General features: G+C 62.3%; 1 protein-coding gene across 5 annotated transcripts; it reads left to right on the top strand.

Annotated features, from left to right (window-relative positions):
- Positions 1–691: 691 nt before the first annotated feature.
- On the top strand, positions 692–16,526 carry ZBTB7B (zinc finger and BTB domain containing 7B). Of its 5 annotated transcripts, none has more exons than XM_061120670.1 (5): positions 692–800; positions 959–1,059; positions 7,145–7,184; positions 12,722–13,881; positions 14,225–16,526. In XM_061120670.1, the coding sequence occupies exons 4-5, from the start codon at positions 12,728–12,730 to the stop codon at positions 14,688–14,690; spliced, it is 1,620 nt and encodes a 539-aa protein (XP_060976653.1). In that variant the 5' UTR covers positions 692–800; positions 959–1,059; positions 7,145–7,184; positions 12,722–12,727; the 3' UTR covers positions 14,691–16,526. The 5 variants fall into 5 exon arrangements, with proteins under 5 accessions (XP_060976653.1, XP_060976650.1, XP_060976654.1 ...); XM_061120666.1 differs by having other exon boundaries at positions 766–783; XM_061120667.1 differs by lacking the exon at positions 7,145–7,184.
- Positions 16,527–16,541: the final 15 nt, after the last annotated feature.

The raw sequence follows: 16,541 nt of genomic DNA, 5'->3' as shown, positions 1-16,541 counted from the left end.
CCTACCTCCAGGGGCCCTGACCTGATTATAGCCCCTCACGGGACCCCCTCCCTCAACCCCCTAAGTCCCTGCCTCACCCCCACCTAGCCTATTTTCGATCTCCTCATACCCTTCCCTCCCGAGGTGCTGACCCTACGGAAGCCCCTCTTAGAGGAGTGAGAGCCCTTCTCGGGGGTGCTCGGTTCCCCGGCCGCTGCGGACACTGCCCCCTCCTCTTCCCCTCCTCCAGGTTTCAGGCCAGCCCCCTCGGCTCCGCCCCCTCCCTGGCCCAACGCAAGGCGGGACCCACTTGGGATGGGCGGGTGTTCAGGCCAATGGGCGGGCAGGGCGGTGGAGTGCAGGGGGCGGGGCGGGGTAGCGGCAGAGGGCTGGATGGGGGTCGAGGGCGGAGCTCGAGTTAAGGTGGACTGGGAGAGATAGGGGCTAGAAAGAGAGAAAGAGGAAAGGGAGGGGGAAAGGGACCGCGGCAGGTGAAGGGAGAAAGAGACAAGGAAAGAAGGAGGGAAAAGAGGAGGGTGGGAAAAGCTCAGAGTGCAAAGTAAGAGCTTGGAAGAAAAGAGCGAAAAAGGAGGGAGGGATCCATCTGCGCCCTGCAGAGACTGGCTGGACCAAGGGGTTGAAGTTTATGTCCTTATTGGGCGGAGGGAGGGGGGCCTGGGGGGGCGGGTGAAAAACCAGGAAGTGACAGAGGGTGTTGCTAAGGGTTGGGAGGGGGAGTTTGGGGGGTGGCAGGGGGCGGGGGGAGGGAGGGGAGGGATGGGGGGAAAGCAAGCAGGAGGACAGGTGAGACAGCAGGACAGGTGAGGCGGGCCCTGAGGGGGGGGGCGGGTGGGAGCCAGGTGAATGTACGGTTCTCGGCGGCCAAGGGGGGGGCGGGCGGCAGGAGGAGGCAGAGGGCTGCGGAGGAGGAGCCCCCCAGCAGAGAGCGGCGAGCCACTGACCGCGGCCTTCTGACCAGGACCGGAGCAGGGCCCCAAGCCCCCGGGCCTGGCGGGGGACGCGCTTCTCCCCACACCCGGAGCCTCAGCAGCTCCAGCCAGCGGACCCAAAGGCGGAGAGGTGAGTGTACCCCACTTTTGCCTCCTGGCTAGGGGTCCCCCATACTCGAGATTACTGCAGTGTCCTTCGTCTGTCCTGTAAGTGGGACCCCCCACACACACGCGCGCATGCAGACCAGATTCCCACCACTCCCCTTTCCTGTGCCTTCCGAACACTCCGGGTCTTGGGAATTGATTTGAACGGGGAGGAAAGATAGAGAAGGAACTACAGCCTCCCCCAACCCAGGGCGGAGGGTCCCCAGAAACTTTCTCTGCACTTCTGGGATCAGACAGACTGGCGGCTCCGGGATGGAGAGAGGGCGAGGCGGCGCCAAGCGCTCCCCTAGTCTCCTTCGTGACTTTAGAGGTAGACCCCCGACCCGACCGAGTTGAGGGAATGGAAACGCTGACGGACTCTAACTAGGACAACGCTCCCCCCACCTCCTCCGCGCCCCCTGGCGCGGTGGGTTGGACTCGGGCCAGTTGCATGGGGGGTGGGGGGAGCACAGGAGGAGCCGCGGCTTGGGGGAAAGTTACCGGCTGGACTATTTGGTTTCTTGCGCTTCCACAGCCGCGCTCTCTCGCCGGTAGTGGGGCTCAGCGACAACCTCCGAGCGATACAGAACGACCCCTCTCTCCGCCGCCCCTCAATCCCTCTCTCTTCGTTTGGGCTCCAGTACCGCCGCCACCTTTTCAAAGCCAGCTCCTGCCCCCAGAACCCAAGAGCGAGTGTGGGCGACTAGGAAGAATTCCACCTATCGTCCGTCCCCCACCGGCGCTGGCGCACCTGCCCCTACCCGGAGTGGGGGTCGCTACTGTGTTGTTGTAGGACCTAGTCTGAGCGAGGCTGGCAGAGGGCTGCCATTCAAAGGGGTGGGGGGCGCTGCTTTCAATTTCCAGTTTTCTCTCTCTCCTCCCACCCCACCCGAAGTAAGAGAGCGACGTGTCCCGGCCAGAGCGAGGGGGGGCCGGGAGTGGGGGGGCGGCGTGGGCAGCGGGTTGTGCCCGGACACGTGCCTGCCCAGGCGCCCCGGCCCTGCTGGTGTTTGGAGAGAGGGCGGGTCCCCTGCCCCCCGCCCCGCACAACCCCCACGTATCAAAGGGCGGCTGAGACGTGGTGAGACCTCGGGGCGCCCTGGGGGGGGGGGGGGGCAGGGAGCCTGGGTCCGGAGCAGGGGAGGGGCAGAGGCGCGGGTGCTAGCTGACCCACAGGAAACGAGCGCTGCTGACCTAGTTTGGGACACCGGAAGTGGGTGCTGGGGAGAGGGGGAGACCAGCAGGCTGTCCTGGCTTCCGGGCCAGGTGGAAGGCGTTCTTGAATTGACCCCCACCCGAATGCAGTGAAGACCCCGAGCTGCAGCTAAGAATGAGAATGAGTCAGCGCAGCTATTCCCGCTTCCCTCAACTTATTCCTGGAGGAGGGAGACAGTTTATCAAGGCGCAGGGGGAGCCAGATTGGGCAGTGAGGGGTTAAACTGGGATGGGAGCTCTCTCTTCCCTGATGGTGCATGTGTGTAGGGGGGGTGAGGCCTGGAGGATTATGGGGTTGCCTCCTGCTCCCCCCACACACACCAACTGGTTTGGTCACCCCTGTACCCGTCTGGCACTGCTGGGAGAGCTGGCATGGAGTGGGCATCAGGTTGGGCAGAGAGAGTGGGCATATGGAGTGTTGTGCTGGACTGGAGAGGGGCATATTTGTGACTGGGTTTGGGTAGCAGTTAGTATTCCTCCTTAGTGGTGACTGGGGAGAAGGGCAGGGGGCTCCCCCTGGAGCAGCTGATGAAACAAGAAGAAATCTCTGTCAGTGCCGCCTGGCCCTGGCCCCCGGGACCCCGGCTCCCCCAGCGTGCCTCTGTTACATGGTTGCTGTAGGCACGACGCAGCCTGCTGGCACCCCCAGACACTGTCCCCTCCCTTGGGTACCACACCCCCCCAACCTTAGTACAGGGGTCAGGAAGGGGTTAATACCACCCAAAAGGGGCTCTGGGGAAGAAAGCAGGCAGTGCCCACTGGGCTCAGGTGTCAAGGAGGCCTGCTCCTCTTGGGCACTCTCATCCCTGCTCAGCTCTGGCTGACAGGGACCCCAGTGACTGGGAGACAGGTGCTGACCTCTTCCCCTTCCCCATGGTGCCCCCTGGCACCCAGGGCCCCCAGCTCCTCCTTGGCCTGGTGCCCGCCCTGGGAGGGCGCGGCGGGCAGCGGGGGCTGGGCTAACAATGCACCATCGGGCCTTTGTGTGCTTGCACTTGGCACCCTGGGGAAGGGTGGGGGAGGGGGCCCAGCGGGCATGGGGGGGCGGAGCGCCTCTGGGGTGGGGACAGTGAAGACTGGGGGAGAGAAGCGGAGAATGAAAGCAGGTGGGGAGGAAAGGGAAGTAGGTCAGCTAGGGTGCTGGCCCCCCATCCCAAGCCAGGGCCGAGAGAACCAGCCCCTGATCCTATGGCTGCCCAGATGGCATCATGCTGCCTAGGGCACAGCCTAGGACTGGGCATTTGGGGTCAGAAGTCACTACCCAGGGGACTGCTCAGATAGAGGAGGCCTGGCCTGTACTGCCTCCTTCTTGGTGGCTAAGAGACCCAGTTCTGGCCCAAAGCCGAGGTCCCAAGACGGGTAGTGACTGGGCTCCAGGCAGGGCATTGCCCTCTGATAGAAGCCTCTGGGACTGCTTCGGGGCTTCCTGCCTCCAGTCTGCTTGGCTCCCTGACCTTCAGAGAGTTAAGACTGCCCTGCTACCAGGCCTTAGGGCCTGTGCCTGTTTTGGCCTAGGGCTGAAGAGGAGGGTGGGGGAGGAAGGTGGGGACGGGCAGAAGGATAGGACCCTGGCATGGGGTGTGCCCGCCCTGGCCTCTTCCCCCTCCTTCTGCTGAGTAAACTCGTGAGTAAACTTGACGTTTTGCCCGGACAGTTTGAAGTTGCCTCGCCGCCCCCCCACCACCACCAGTCCTGCCAACACACAGGCGGCCAGGCGCCAAGGCTGGCCTGGGGGACTAGGGGGAAGGGGTTAGAGCTACTGTTGTCCACCATCACAGATCCTGGAGAGGCAAGAATGATCCCCCACCCAGGCAGACCCAGGTCTTGGCGAGTCTTGGCTGGGGCCTATAAACATCTGTCCCAGAACCTTGGGGAGCCTACGGAAAGTGGCCTGGAAGCAGAGCCTCTGCCCACTTCTGACTTCCACCGCCACTTGGTAAAGGCACCCAGCTGCCATCTGGTCCCCTGAGTTGCCACCTTTAATGTTCACAGGCTACCGGACACAAGGGGAAAGGCTACCTTTAGCAAATTCCACAGGGACACCAGAAAATGGTTCCCTCTTCATTCTGTCCCACAGCCTGGGGTGGGTGGGAGGCTAGTGGCCTTCCTTAGCATCTTAGCCCTCTCTTCACTGGGGCCTCCCAGTTGCCAGGGCCTCAGCCCTAGAGGGTGGAATACACATTTATGAGCACAATTTCTTGATCTCACCCCTGGGCCTAACCCTATATATATATCGCTCCACCATACTACCCATCAGGCCTGGCCCTAGTCTTCCCCAACCCCTTCCTCTGCTTGCTAGCATCACAGAGCCGAGTCAGCTTTCAGAGCTCTCCAGCCAGAAATACTCGTGCCAGATCCAGGGGCTGACGGTGCCCCAGACAAAAGAGGGCTGGTGGCAGGTAAATGGAGCCAGTGACCCCCACAAACATGCCAACTGACTTTTTACTTGACATCACTAATTTCTCTTAGGCCTCCCTAGGCCACCAGAATGGTCCCGAGGCCCGGCAGGGGGAAACGCCTTCCCAGTCCCTGCCGGCCTCGGAGTGGGGCTCCACCAGGCCCTTGCTTTCGACCTCATGTCTCTGGCTTCAGTTTCCTTCCTGTTTCCACCGCCCCCCCCACCAGCTCCTCCCCACCCATATGCCCCTTTCAACAGACATCCTCTCCTCCTTCCTTCCTCCTTTCCTCCCGCTTTGCCTGGGAGCAGGGGTCCTCTCCCCCAATCATAGACCTCCTGCCTTTTACCTCTTCTAAACACAGCCCCCCTGGAGATTCATGACCACCTCCCATCCCCTGCTCTGCTGTCCCCACCCCATCAGCAGCGAGGCTCTGGGGAAGACCAGAGCACAGGGCTTCTCAAGGGAACTACAACTCCCAAGGTACATGCAAAGCAATTGTGGTGCATACTGGGAGTTGTAGTCCTCCTTGATCTCTCAGTTTGGTTAAGTTGGAATTTTTCTTGATGGGACTAAAAGTGGACTGGGATGACTTGGAACATGGGGACCCTCTGGATCCCCCCCCCAGCTTGTCCTCATCACCTTGTTCCCCCATGACACCATGTATCCATGATTGTCATCCACCCCCCCACCCCACCCCCAGCTGAGACATGCTACCCATTCTCACCTTAGGACTCCACCCAAGAGATGCCCACACCCTGCCCTGCTGCCCCTGGCAGGGGTGGAATGGAGGGGCCCCATGAACTCCCTCCCTGCCCCGTGCCCTCTAGGCTGGTTCCCTCCCTTTACAGGGATCAAAGGGCAGAGAGCAGCCCCACCCCACTCCCTGGCAGGCTGCGGGCACCAGGGCGATCAGGAATAGCAGGGACTCTGGTGCCCAAGCAAATGGTTGGGCAGGGGGATGCCGGGAGACCGGCACCTGGCGGCAGGGAGAGACACTGGCCCTATCTTGGGGAGTAGAGCCTTCAATAACTGTTCATCAAGCTGTCCATAGCCCGCTTGGACTCTTCGTGTAGGCCCTAACCCGTGTACTGCCTCTTGAGGAGATGGCTTGAGAACAGGGTCTTGGGCCTTATCTGTAGGACCTAGGGGCCTGGGCCCGCCTAGCTGGCACCAAGGCACAGGGGTGACCCTCCCCCACCCCAGGCCCACAGTTGGCATGGGGCGCTGGGAGCCAGGGGGGTAGGAGGGAGAGGAGGGCAGGACTGCCAGCATCCTGGTGGGTAGGTGCCAACCGGGCCGGGAGCTGGTGAGGGGCAGCAGGCCAGCGGCATTGAGCCAGCAGCTGTTGGGGGGAAAGGGGAGGGGATATTTTAGGGGGCATTTCTGTGGTCCCCCCTCCTAGCCCAGCAGGACATGGGATGGCCTAGTGGCTGGGGGACCTAGGGCCCACCTCGTTATAGGAATAAGGGACCCCCAGAGTTGTTTAAGTGGAACTTTGTGGCCCACCCTCCTCTGGGCTCAGAGCCCTCCTGAGTTGCCCCTCAGGCCCAGGCGGGTCCCACCCAACCGGCCAGGGTGGCAGCAGCTTACGCAAGGGGTGGGGCTAGGCGCTTCCCAGCAGATGCCCCCTCTCGGCTCCTTCCTCTTTCGGTGCCCACAGCTCCCCCCATCTGTCCACCCCACCTCAGGCCAGCTCTATCCCCCTGACCCCCCTGGCCATTGGGGGCTGGCACAAGTGCTGCCCCCTGGCCTGGTTGGCAGGGGCTGGCGCCCGGGCGAGGAACTGTGGTATGTGAGTGGGTTTGGGGTGAGGCATGGGGAGGGCGGGGTGCTGCCTTGCCCAGCCCCTGAGGGCCCCAGCCCAGTACGGGGTGGGGAGAATTCGGCCAGCTCCCAAGGGTGCTGAGGGGCCCACTGGGGGTCTGAAGGGCCTCCCTGTGGCCCCCTGTTCATCCACATGCCCTGAGGGGCTGGGACCTGGGCACCTGTCACCCCTGGCACTGACTGTCCAGGCGTCCCCTCCTCCCTCTTCTGGCCACTGCCGCCTCCTGTCCCCTCCCCTCCCTTCTTCCTTCTCCTGGTCCCACCTCCAGCAGCCTCTCCCATTGCTCCTCCTCACCTCTGTCCTCCTGGACTGTCCCAGCTCCTACCTTTCCTACCGCTCACCTTTTTCCCCTTTTAGGACTGAGTCAGGACAGGCGGGGGTGGGTATAGCTGGGGCTTCGGGCACCACAGGCAGAGACTCTAGGCCCTCTCCCACGCTGCCAGGCCTCTGGTAACCCCTCCCTCCATCTGGGGGGAGGGGGGACAGCACCCAGAGGGTTAAGGCTGTAGGGGGGAGGGGCTGGGCCAAGTCGTGGGCGGCCCCTTTGAAGGAGGGAGCTGGAGCGGGGAACAGCCACCCTGCCTCCCCCCCAGCCAGGCCCTCCCCCACCCCTCCCAACCTGTTCCCCCCAGGGGCCAGGAGGAGTTGCCGGCAAGGCCCCTCAGCGTTCAGGTGAGTAGGCCCCGCTCTGGCTTGGGAGATCAGGCCCCAGGGGAGGCTTGGAGGCCTAGAATTGGCCAAGGGTCAGAGAGGGACTGAAAAACAGGCTAGGAAGAGGGTGTCCAAATTTTCACAGGGGGTGGTTTAGGGAACTGAGGGGCTGAGGGGCTGGAGTGTGGGGAAGCCTGTGTGTCCGAGGGACATAGGAGGACAGGAGAGCAGGAGAAGGGGCCTACGGGAGCCGAGGGGCTGCTGGGCCAGGACAGGAGGTTGGACAGGCTGGCAGGGAGCCGGGCTCCGGGGATTGGGCTGGGGTGTCCTCTGGGGCTGGGGGGCTCAGGTTTCTGCCGGCGGCTTGGCGGGTGTGGGGTTACCAGCCGGCTCGGTTACGCAGCCGGGGACGCTAGGCTAGGGGGGGAGGGGGTGGGCACAGGGCAGACCCTGGCACCTTGTGGGTCTCCTCAGGCCCTAAGGGGATCTGGCGCTGCTCCGGCAGACCCCTGCTGGGAGCACTGATGGCCAGGGTCTGTCCAGGCGCATGGTTGCCTGGCCTTGGGTGGGCAGCCTCTGGGGAAACTCCAGCTGCTCCAGGGCTGGAAACTCTGACGGGCAGAGAGGCCTGGGCTGTCCCCCCCACCCTACCCCACATCCGCTCTCACTGTACACCCCCCCACCCATCTTCACTAACTGTCCCCCCGATTTTGGTCCTGTGCTTCATCCAGAACGGGGTCGTGGGTGCCCAAATGCAACCATCTCATGGCAAGACCAGGCCTTGGAGGGCAGGCCCGGTTTCCTAATTTAATTCTTCTGCCCCTCTCCACCCGCATCCATCCATCGGCCTGGGGAGAAGAGAAGGGATGCTTGGAGTAGGGCGAAATGGAGGAAGTGGGAGAGGCCTGAGCGAGAGAACCAAAAGCCAAAAGAAAGGAGAGGTAGGGATGGTGCCTTGGAGACCTGGGGACTTAAGGACGCAGTAGAGAGGAAGCAGGAACCTTACAAGGGCTGAAGGGAGGAAAGCAAAGGATGGGTCGCGGAGAGGGGACACAAGGGTCCGAGAAGGCAGGAAGAGGCCAAGGCAAGGGGCCAAGAGTGGAGAGGGGCTGAGGGCAGGGGTCCCCAAAGCAAAAGAGGAGAAGACTAGGGAAGACGGAGTTGCCCCCATTCCTTCCCCCGCCATCTTTTATCTCCCTCAGATTTCCCCTGATGCGATCTCAGAGGCTGTGGACTAGGGCAGGTGTCATGGAAAGAAAGTGTGGGGGAACACTGAGGTCTCCCTCCTGTCAAGAGCTAAAGCACCAGGAATTGGGGATTTTGAGGGAGGAGAGGCTTAACCCCCACAGCACCGGGAAGCAGCCAACTCCCCTTGCCTCCTTCCCCCTTCGTGGCTTGCGGTCTCTCTTCTCCGCCTCGGCCCCCAGGAAGTGTGAGTGCTGGGGGTGGTGAGGTTAGGAGGGGGAAGCGACATATGGGGGATGGGGAAGGCATGTACTAGCTTGGAGGGGCTGGGTGGGGAGGGAAAGGCTCCATACATGTCTGGGGCATCCTGGGCCGAGGGCCTCTCCTTCGAAGTCCTTCCAGTCCTCCAGGGGATTCACCTCCACCCCTCACCCTGCCTTTCCAACTGGGCAGTCCAGATGGCTTCAGCCCCTGGGCCCCAGAGGCCCTAAGAAAGGGTGGAAGAAGCTGGGGAGCTAGGATTCCTGGGTCCCTGAGGACTTTGGACTGGCTGTCCTATTTCCCCACCCCCGCCCTGGTCCAGCCACAGGCCAAAGCCCTGGCTTCGTGCAAACTTCGCTCCAAAAAAACAGGAAGAGAACCTGAGGCTGGAGTTGGGGTGGGGGTTGGGGGGGAGAAAGGAGAAAGAAGTAAGGGGAAGGGTGGCCAGCCAAGGTGGGAAGAGCGTCAGGCCTCTCCATCACCCTGGCAGGAGGCATCACAGCCTGGCCCTCATCCTCACCCCAAGCTGCTACACCTGGAGAAGCTGGCCAGGTCCCTCTCGGGCTCTCTGGCAGAGCCCGGAGGTGGGGGCCTCTGAGCCTAAGGTGGAGGGGGCTCTGTGTGCCTGAGTCTCAGGCCCATATCTATTTTCTCCGCCGCTAATCCTGTTTCCGCCTGCTGCCCCCCACACTAAGCCTCACTCCCCTAATCCCCAGGGTGTGGGGAAGGGGGGCCAGCTTTACTCAGCTGCCCCATTCAGGGCCTCGTATCCCAGCTCTGCAGCTGGCTCAAGCCGGCAGTGTTGGCCCTGGTATCCCCCAGCCCTTCACTGGACACTGCCTGAGGTCAGCACCTGGAAAGACTTTCAGCCTCCTTTTCCCTCCCGTGCCAGGGCCAGTGCCCTCTACCTTTTGGTTTCTTGGTGGTGGACACACCTTGGGAGGTGCCTTTGGGCACTGAGGGGTAGGTGATAGGGGCTCCCTCCTTTGCCGCCCCCCCCATACTTTTCTATCCCCAAAGTCTTCCCCCACCAAAGATGGGGCAAGCTTGACTCAGGGCCCAGTTTCAAGAGAGCTGCCCACCGGCTTGGCCGGTCTAGCAGGCCTGACAGTGAGGGGAGCCCTGGGGGGGGGGGGTGACGGGAAAGGGGGGAGAGGTGGGGCGGGGCCCCCAGTTCTTCCCCCTACCAGGCAAACAGACCTTGCCTGGCTCCCTGGCACAGCTGCCCCCCCACCAACCACCACACACACCCATGCCCACAAGGTCTTAGCAAGAGGGGGCATGCCAGGCTGGGTGGGGATGGGCCGTCCTCATGGGCGTCGGGGGGCTGGGCCCTCTGGGATACAGAGGTGGGAAGGGTGCCCAAGTTGGGGTGGGCACCCTGGCATCAGTGCCCCACCCTGGCAGAAAGAAGGGGGGAGTTCGTCCCCATCAAGCCCTCCCAGATGATGGGGCCTGGAGTGCCCCCTTGGCCTGGTTGGCACCAGCCTAGCTCCAGGTGGCACCTAAGTTAGCATGGGTGCCAGAGCCCTGGGTAAGGGCTAGGGGAGTTTCCCAGAAGCTAGAGACCCGTAGGAACACCTCCCCTTCCCAAATGGGTCCTCTGCCTCTCTCTTCCTTCATTGCTACCGCATGGCCGTGGGCTTTGGAGCTAGGCCCTCGGAGTTAAACACCCACCCTTGCCCAAGCCCGGTGTGATCTGCATCATGAACCAGCCTGAGCCTGTGACCTGACAGCAGGGTCAGCCAATCAGCAACCCTGCCACACCAAGTTGCCACGGAGATGGCCCTGGGGTGGGAGAAGGGAGGCGGGCTTAAGCCGCGGGAATGGGTGGGGTGTGGAGGGAAGAAGGGAGAGGGACGAGAGGGTGAGCCACGTGCCTGCGGGTGCACAGCTCCGGGCCAATGGACAGCGAGGACAGCCCCACCCCACCCCCAGGAGAGTCAGGATTCACCTGGGCCCAGGAGGGTGCCCGCTGCCACCTGAGTGGCCACTGCCGCTGCCCACCTGGTACTGTTTGCTCCTAGGTCCGGGGGCCATTTGCCACTTGAATTATTTGTAAAGTACAAGGTGGGGAAACCCAAGGCAACTGGGAGTGCTCCCAGACTGCTTGGGCCCCAGGGAGAGGTGTTTTGGGGACTTAAGGTGGGAAGGGGTGGGCTATCTGAGGGTGTCTGACTGTGGCTTATGAGCCAGCACATGGGTGCTGCTCACTCAAGGCTTCCACGCAGGCGTCCGGATGCTATAGTGAAGACGGGGAGGCAGGCAGAGACAATGCAGTTCTTGTGTCCTCAAAAGGAAACCTGTAGCCCTCGACTCCTCCGACCCCCTCAAAACCCTTCCCCATCAGTGGCCGAAACTGAGCAGTTGTTGGGAGTGGCAGAGAAGACACTGACAAACTGTCAGTGGGACTTGCCCTAGGGATCATCCAGGTCAGTCTTTAATTTTGCAGATGAGGAAACAGGAAAGAAAGTGACTGGTTCAAGGTCATGTAGCTAGTAGTAACTGGACTCCCCCTGGGTGATTTGACAGAGGGAGACAGACCTTTCTCCCAGCAGAGACCATCTGTATAGTGCAGTCTGCCTCCGGGTGAGGGTTGGTTTCTCCCTCCCAAGGCCAGAACTTTTATTGAGTCCCTACTATATGTTAGGCATTGTGCCACCCACAGGCTCATTTAACCTTCATCACAGTCCTAGGAGTCAGGTGGAATTATCCCATGTTATAGATGGAAAAGAAGGTTCAGAGATTAAACTTGTTTAAGGATCACAGAGCTAATCAGCCTTAGAGTGAGGATTCAAACTCAAGCCTGGATGACTGCAGAGCCCAGCTCTTTTCAGGCCTCAACTCTGTCTCCAGTTGATCCAGACCACCAAATGTCAGCGTGGAAGGGCTGAGCCCCTGCGGCTTTCATCCCCACCCACTCCTTGTGTACCATGAGGAGACTGAAGCACAGAGAGAAATGACTTGGCCAAGGTCATTTGGCAAGATAGTAGCAGAGTCAGGATTAGAAGCTGATCTCCTCGCTTCCAGGCCAGACTCACTCTGCCACCCGCCTCCCTGCACCAGCCTTGGGACTGCCGAAGTGCTGCGCCTTCCGTGGCTGTGCCTTGGGGAGGATAGCACAGAGGGTGGAAGAAGGTCCTCTGGAGAGGAGAGACTCTCCTGACTGGCCAGGAATGGAGAGGGAGGGGTGGTGGTGGTAGCCCAGTGGAGGAGGGGTAGGACTGGAACTTGGCCTATTGGCAGGGGGGGAGGGGCGGGGACGATGCTTATCGGTGCGGGGCAGGAAGCACCCGCGCCAGCACCAGCGACACCCCAGCAAAGGGTGGCTGCTCCTTGGCCCCATGGGGGAGGGGAGGATGTGGGGGGAGGTATGCTGGGAGCTGTGTTTCCCTTTTGGCCTCTACAAGGGGGAGATCTAGAAGGGGAGATGAACTTTTAGTGGGTGGGGAAGGAGGAGGTGGGGTCCTGGGGAGCCACCTCCCAAGTTTGCCTAGTGTTTTATAGTGCACCAAATGCCGTAGGGAGATAATGTGAGCTAAAGGACCTGACCTTGCCTTGAACAGACCTTGGCCCAATGTGAATCTGAACTCTCTCATTGCCCTCTCTCTGGGTTGAGAGGAGGTTCCATCACAGAGACTGTGACCCCACTTTTCAGATGCCTGAGGCTAGCTGCAAGAGGCACCCAGAGTCCTTCAGCCAGTTCTTCATGAAGCCTGAACCAGAACACAGGCATCTTTTCTCCCAGACCAGTGCTTCTTCCAAAGGGATGGGAACGGGGCAGGTGAAGCAGATGGGTCTCTAGGAAAGGCCAGAAAGGCAGAGCTCCCGTGCTCACTGAGGCAGAATGATGCACAGTGGTTAGGAACATGGCTCGGCCGGCCGCCTGGCTTTGAACCTGTTCCACACTTAATATAGAAAGTCACTTCACCTGTCTGCACCTCAGGTTCCTGTCTGTGAAATAGATAATTGTTACTTTAGAAGGTCGTGGAAGATGAAATGGGTGTAAAGTACCTGAAGGGCCTAGACTCATGGCCAGTGTTGGTATCCCCTCTCTGGGCCCCCTGGCAGGGCTGAGCGCTCCTAACCTCCCCTTTTCCTTCGCTCCGCAGGAGAAGATGGGGAGCCCTGAGGATGACCTGATCGGGATTCCATTCCCAGACCACAGCAGTGAGCTCCTGAGCTGCCTCAATGAGCAGCGCCAGCTGGGCCACCTCTGTGACCTCACCATCCGGACGCAGGGCCTGGAGTACCGCACCCACCGGGCTGTGCTGGCTGCCTGCAGCCACTACTTCAAGAAGCTCTTCACCGAGGGTGGTGGGGGCGCGCTCTCAGGCGCTGGGGGCGGTGGGACAGCTGCCGGGGGTGCAGGGGCCGGCGTGTGTGAGTTGGACTTTGTGGGGCCGGAGGCACTGGGTGCCCTGCTCGAGTTTGCCTACACAGCCACCCTGACCACCAGCAGCGCCAACATGCCGGCAGTACTGCAGGCCGCACGGCTGCTGGAGATCCCCTGTGTCATCGCAGCCTGCATGGAGATTCTGCAGGGCAGCGGACTAGAGGCGCCCAGCCCGGACGAGGACGACTGTGAGCGCGCGCGGCAGTACCTGGAAGCCTTCGCCTGTACAGCCACCGCCTCAGCTTCGGGAGTCCCCAATGGTGATGACAGCCCTCCACAGGCTCCCCTCCCGCCGCTGCCACCGCCGCCGCCTCGGCCTGTTGCCCGCCGCAGCCGCAAGCCCCGCAAAGCTTTCCTGCAGACCAAGGGGGCCCGGGCCAACCACCTGGTGCCCGACGTGCCCACCCAGCCCTTAACCTACGAGGAGGAGGAGGAGGCGGGCAGAGTGGGCAGCAGCGGGGGCAGCGGGCCAGGGGACAGCTACAGCCCGCCCACAGGGACTGCCTCACCCCCCGAGAGGCCCCTGAGCTACGAGGCCTACGAGGGTGAGGAAGAAGAGGAGGAGCTGGTGTACCCCCCGCCCTACGGGCTGGCACAGGGCGGCGGGCCCCCGCTGTCCCCAGAGGAGCTGGGCTCAGACGAGGATGCCATCGATCCTGACCTGATGGCCTACCTCAGCTCCCTGCACCAGGACACCCTGCCAGCGGGCCTGGACAGCCAGGACAAGCTGGTGCGCAAACGCCGTTCCCAGATGCCCCAGGAGTGCCCCGTCTGCCACAAGATCATCCACGGGGCGGGCAAACTGCCACGCCACATGAGGACCCATACGGGTGAGAAGCCCTTCGCTTGCGAAGTCTGCGGCGTCCGTTTCACCCGGTGAGCACCAGGGGGAAGAGGCCCAGCAGGGGCCATGTGGGGGGGTGGCGCGAGGGAGAAAGGGCTTGTGGAGGGAGGTGATCCTGGAGGGTCTGTGGGGTGGTCCCCAGGCTGGGGAGAGAGACCGAGACAAAGAAAGTCAGGGAAGGTGGGTGTGGGTCCTTAAAGATCGGACTGTGCTGGAGGCAGGTGGTTAACCTGGGGCTAAGTCAGCAAGGGTCTCCCGTAGCAGAAATAGGGCAAGGAGCGCTAGAGGACAGGAGTGGACAAGGCCGGGGAACCTGGCCCGGACGACCTGGGACCCCGGCTGACCCGCTCCCTTCGCCCTCCCCCGCCCGCCCAGGAATGACAAGCTGAAGATCCACATGCGGAAGCACACCGGAGAGCGCCCCTACTCGTGCTCACACTGCCCGGCCCGCTTCCTGCACAGCTACGACCTCAAGAACCACATGCACCTGCACACAGGGGACCGGCCCTACGAGTGCCACCTGTGCCACAAGGCTTTCGCCAAGGAGGACCACCTGCAGCGCCACCTCAAGGGCCAGAACTGCCTAGAGGTGCGCACCCGGCGGCGCCGCAAGGACGATGCGCCCCCTCACTACCCCCCGCCCTCCGCCGCCACCTCGTCCCCTGCCGGCCTCGACCTCTCCAACGGCCACTTGGACACCTTCCGCCTGTCTCTGGCTCGATTCTGGGAGACATCCGCCCCTACCGGGCCCCCAGACTCCACCCCAGGGCCCCCTGATGACGAGGAGGAGGAGGGGGCACCCACCACACCTCAGGCTGAAGGTGCCATGGACACCTCTTAAAGAGGGACGAGTGGCCGAGTTGGAGCAGCACGGGGACTGGGGAGGCCCATGCCAAGCAATGGGAGTGTATACAGCAGAGACGGCGCTGGGGATTCAGGCACTGAGTCTCCCTGGCATTGGAAATAGGCTCCTTCCCTCAGAGCCCTCATTCCAGTTCCAAGCCGAGAAGGTTTTGGGGCAGAGTCTCCCCAGATTGGGGTGCTCTCCCAAGGAGTGATACATATGATATTATGTATATATTTACAGCTCCATTGTAAAGGTGGGGTCCCTGTCCCCAGCTGCTCCTGGGGAGTAGAAGCAATAATGTATTTCTGATTTGTGGGGTCCCTCTTCGGCTATGCGGGTTTCTAGGGGGTGGGGGGCTTGGGACCAAAGCCTTACCCTGCCCCCATGCCCCTTGGGGTTTTGGCTGTGTAAGGGGGTGAAGGACTGCCCCTCCCTTTCGAGACCCCTCCTTCCTGGTTTCTGTTCCCTTTTCCTGGCAGTGAATTATGCAAAGGGGGGCGGCAAAGGAAGGGTAAGTGGGGGAAAGCAAGGTAAAAGCTTGAAAGACGGGGACTGGGCCTGTAAGGAAGGAGCCATCCCAGTCCCCCTCCGCCCTTCTCCCAGCGCTGAGTCATGGGGTCCTGGAGAAGGGGGCGGGGTGGCCTGATTGGCTCGCCCGCCCCTGGGGGCAGCGGGAGGGCCCCGCCCAGCCAGGGGAGCCGCTGCCGGTTCTCCTCCCCTGCCCTCCCCTCCCGCGTCCCCGGGCAGGGAATGTCTTGTTCCCGCCGCTCCCTCCCCGGGGCCAGAGGGCAGGGCGGGCCGGGCGGTGTCCTACCCTCTTCTCCTCCTCCCCGCCTCCTCCCCGCCCAGGTGCGAGCCGCCGCCACCACCGCTGCCGCCCCTGACTCACGCCGCCCCCGGGCTGGCGCGGTGCAGGGTGTGGGACCCGGTGAGGGGCTGGGGGGGAGCCTGGCGGAGAACGGGCCAGCCGGCGCCATCTGGCGGCTGTGCCCGGCGCGGGCGAGCGCCCCTGGCGGCCACTGCCAGGGAGCCGTCTTCTCCACCTCCACCGCCCCAGCGGGTGAGCCGCGGCCCCTTGCCAAGGCCGGGGCGCGGAACTGCTCGCCCGCCCCCAGGGAAAGTGGGCTGCGGCCCTGTGGGAAAGGACTCCTACCCTCAGACCCTTGCCTGCCAGGGCTCCCTGTTGGGGTGGGGAGAATAATTCCCTCACTCTTCCCTTAGGATTGAATCCACCCCTGTTCTGTACATAGCCTTTTCTGTTGGTCTTGTTGAAATCTAGTTTCAGATTTTTAACTACCCAATTCTGCTGCGGGTGGGGGTATCTCCCCACCCACCCCCCCCTTCCTCGCTGGGTGCTGGACCCCGCTCGGGCCTGGGCTCTGCCTTGCACTATTTCCCCTCCCTGGCCTGGCGGCCCCCCCCTCCTTAAAAGGGGCCCGGTGCTCTCCCTCCCTCCCATGCACCCCCATGCCCATTTGCACAGCTGCCCAGGTACCCCCGATAATGGGGGGGGTCACAGGGAGGGGGTAGCGGGACCAGTCCTTGTCTCTATTTAAAAAGTGATGATGTAATATATTGGGGTAGGGGGAGGTCAGGTTGCTCTGGGCCTCATCTTTGCATTTCAGGTGATGGGGGAGCCCAGGGCTGAGGAGACCCGGGGCCCAGCCCCAGGGAGTGAGGACAATGTGGCCTCCCCCCTCCCCCCTTGCGGCTTCTCCACTCAGTGCCTTAAGGGGGGAGGCGATCCCCCCTCTCCTGTTCCCCTCCCCTTCCCTTGCCCCCCACCTCGGGTGTAAGCGACAGGAAGAAATAATAATAATTTAAGATTCACACTTGTGTCCACCT

This window comes from Dama dama, chromosome 20 (assembly GCF_033118175.1).
Source record: "Dama dama isolate Ldn47 chromosome 20, ASM3311817v1, whole genome shotgun sequence".
Classification (NCBI taxonomy): Eukaryota; Metazoa; Chordata; class Mammalia; order Artiodactyla; family Cervidae; genus Dama; species Dama dama.
This window is presented reverse-complemented; position numbering and strand designations above follow the sequence as displayed.

Bases quoted from the DNA above. Each gene is read 5' to 3' on its own strand.
- ZBTB7B (XM_061120667.1), top strand. From the start codon at position 12,728: ATGGGGAGCCCTGAGGATGACCTGATCGGGATTCCATTCCCAGACCAC. The intron at 13,882-14,224 runs GTGAGCACCAGG...CCGCCCGCCCAG, and splicing joins TGCGGCGTCCGTTTCACCCG to GAATGACAAGCTGAAGATCC.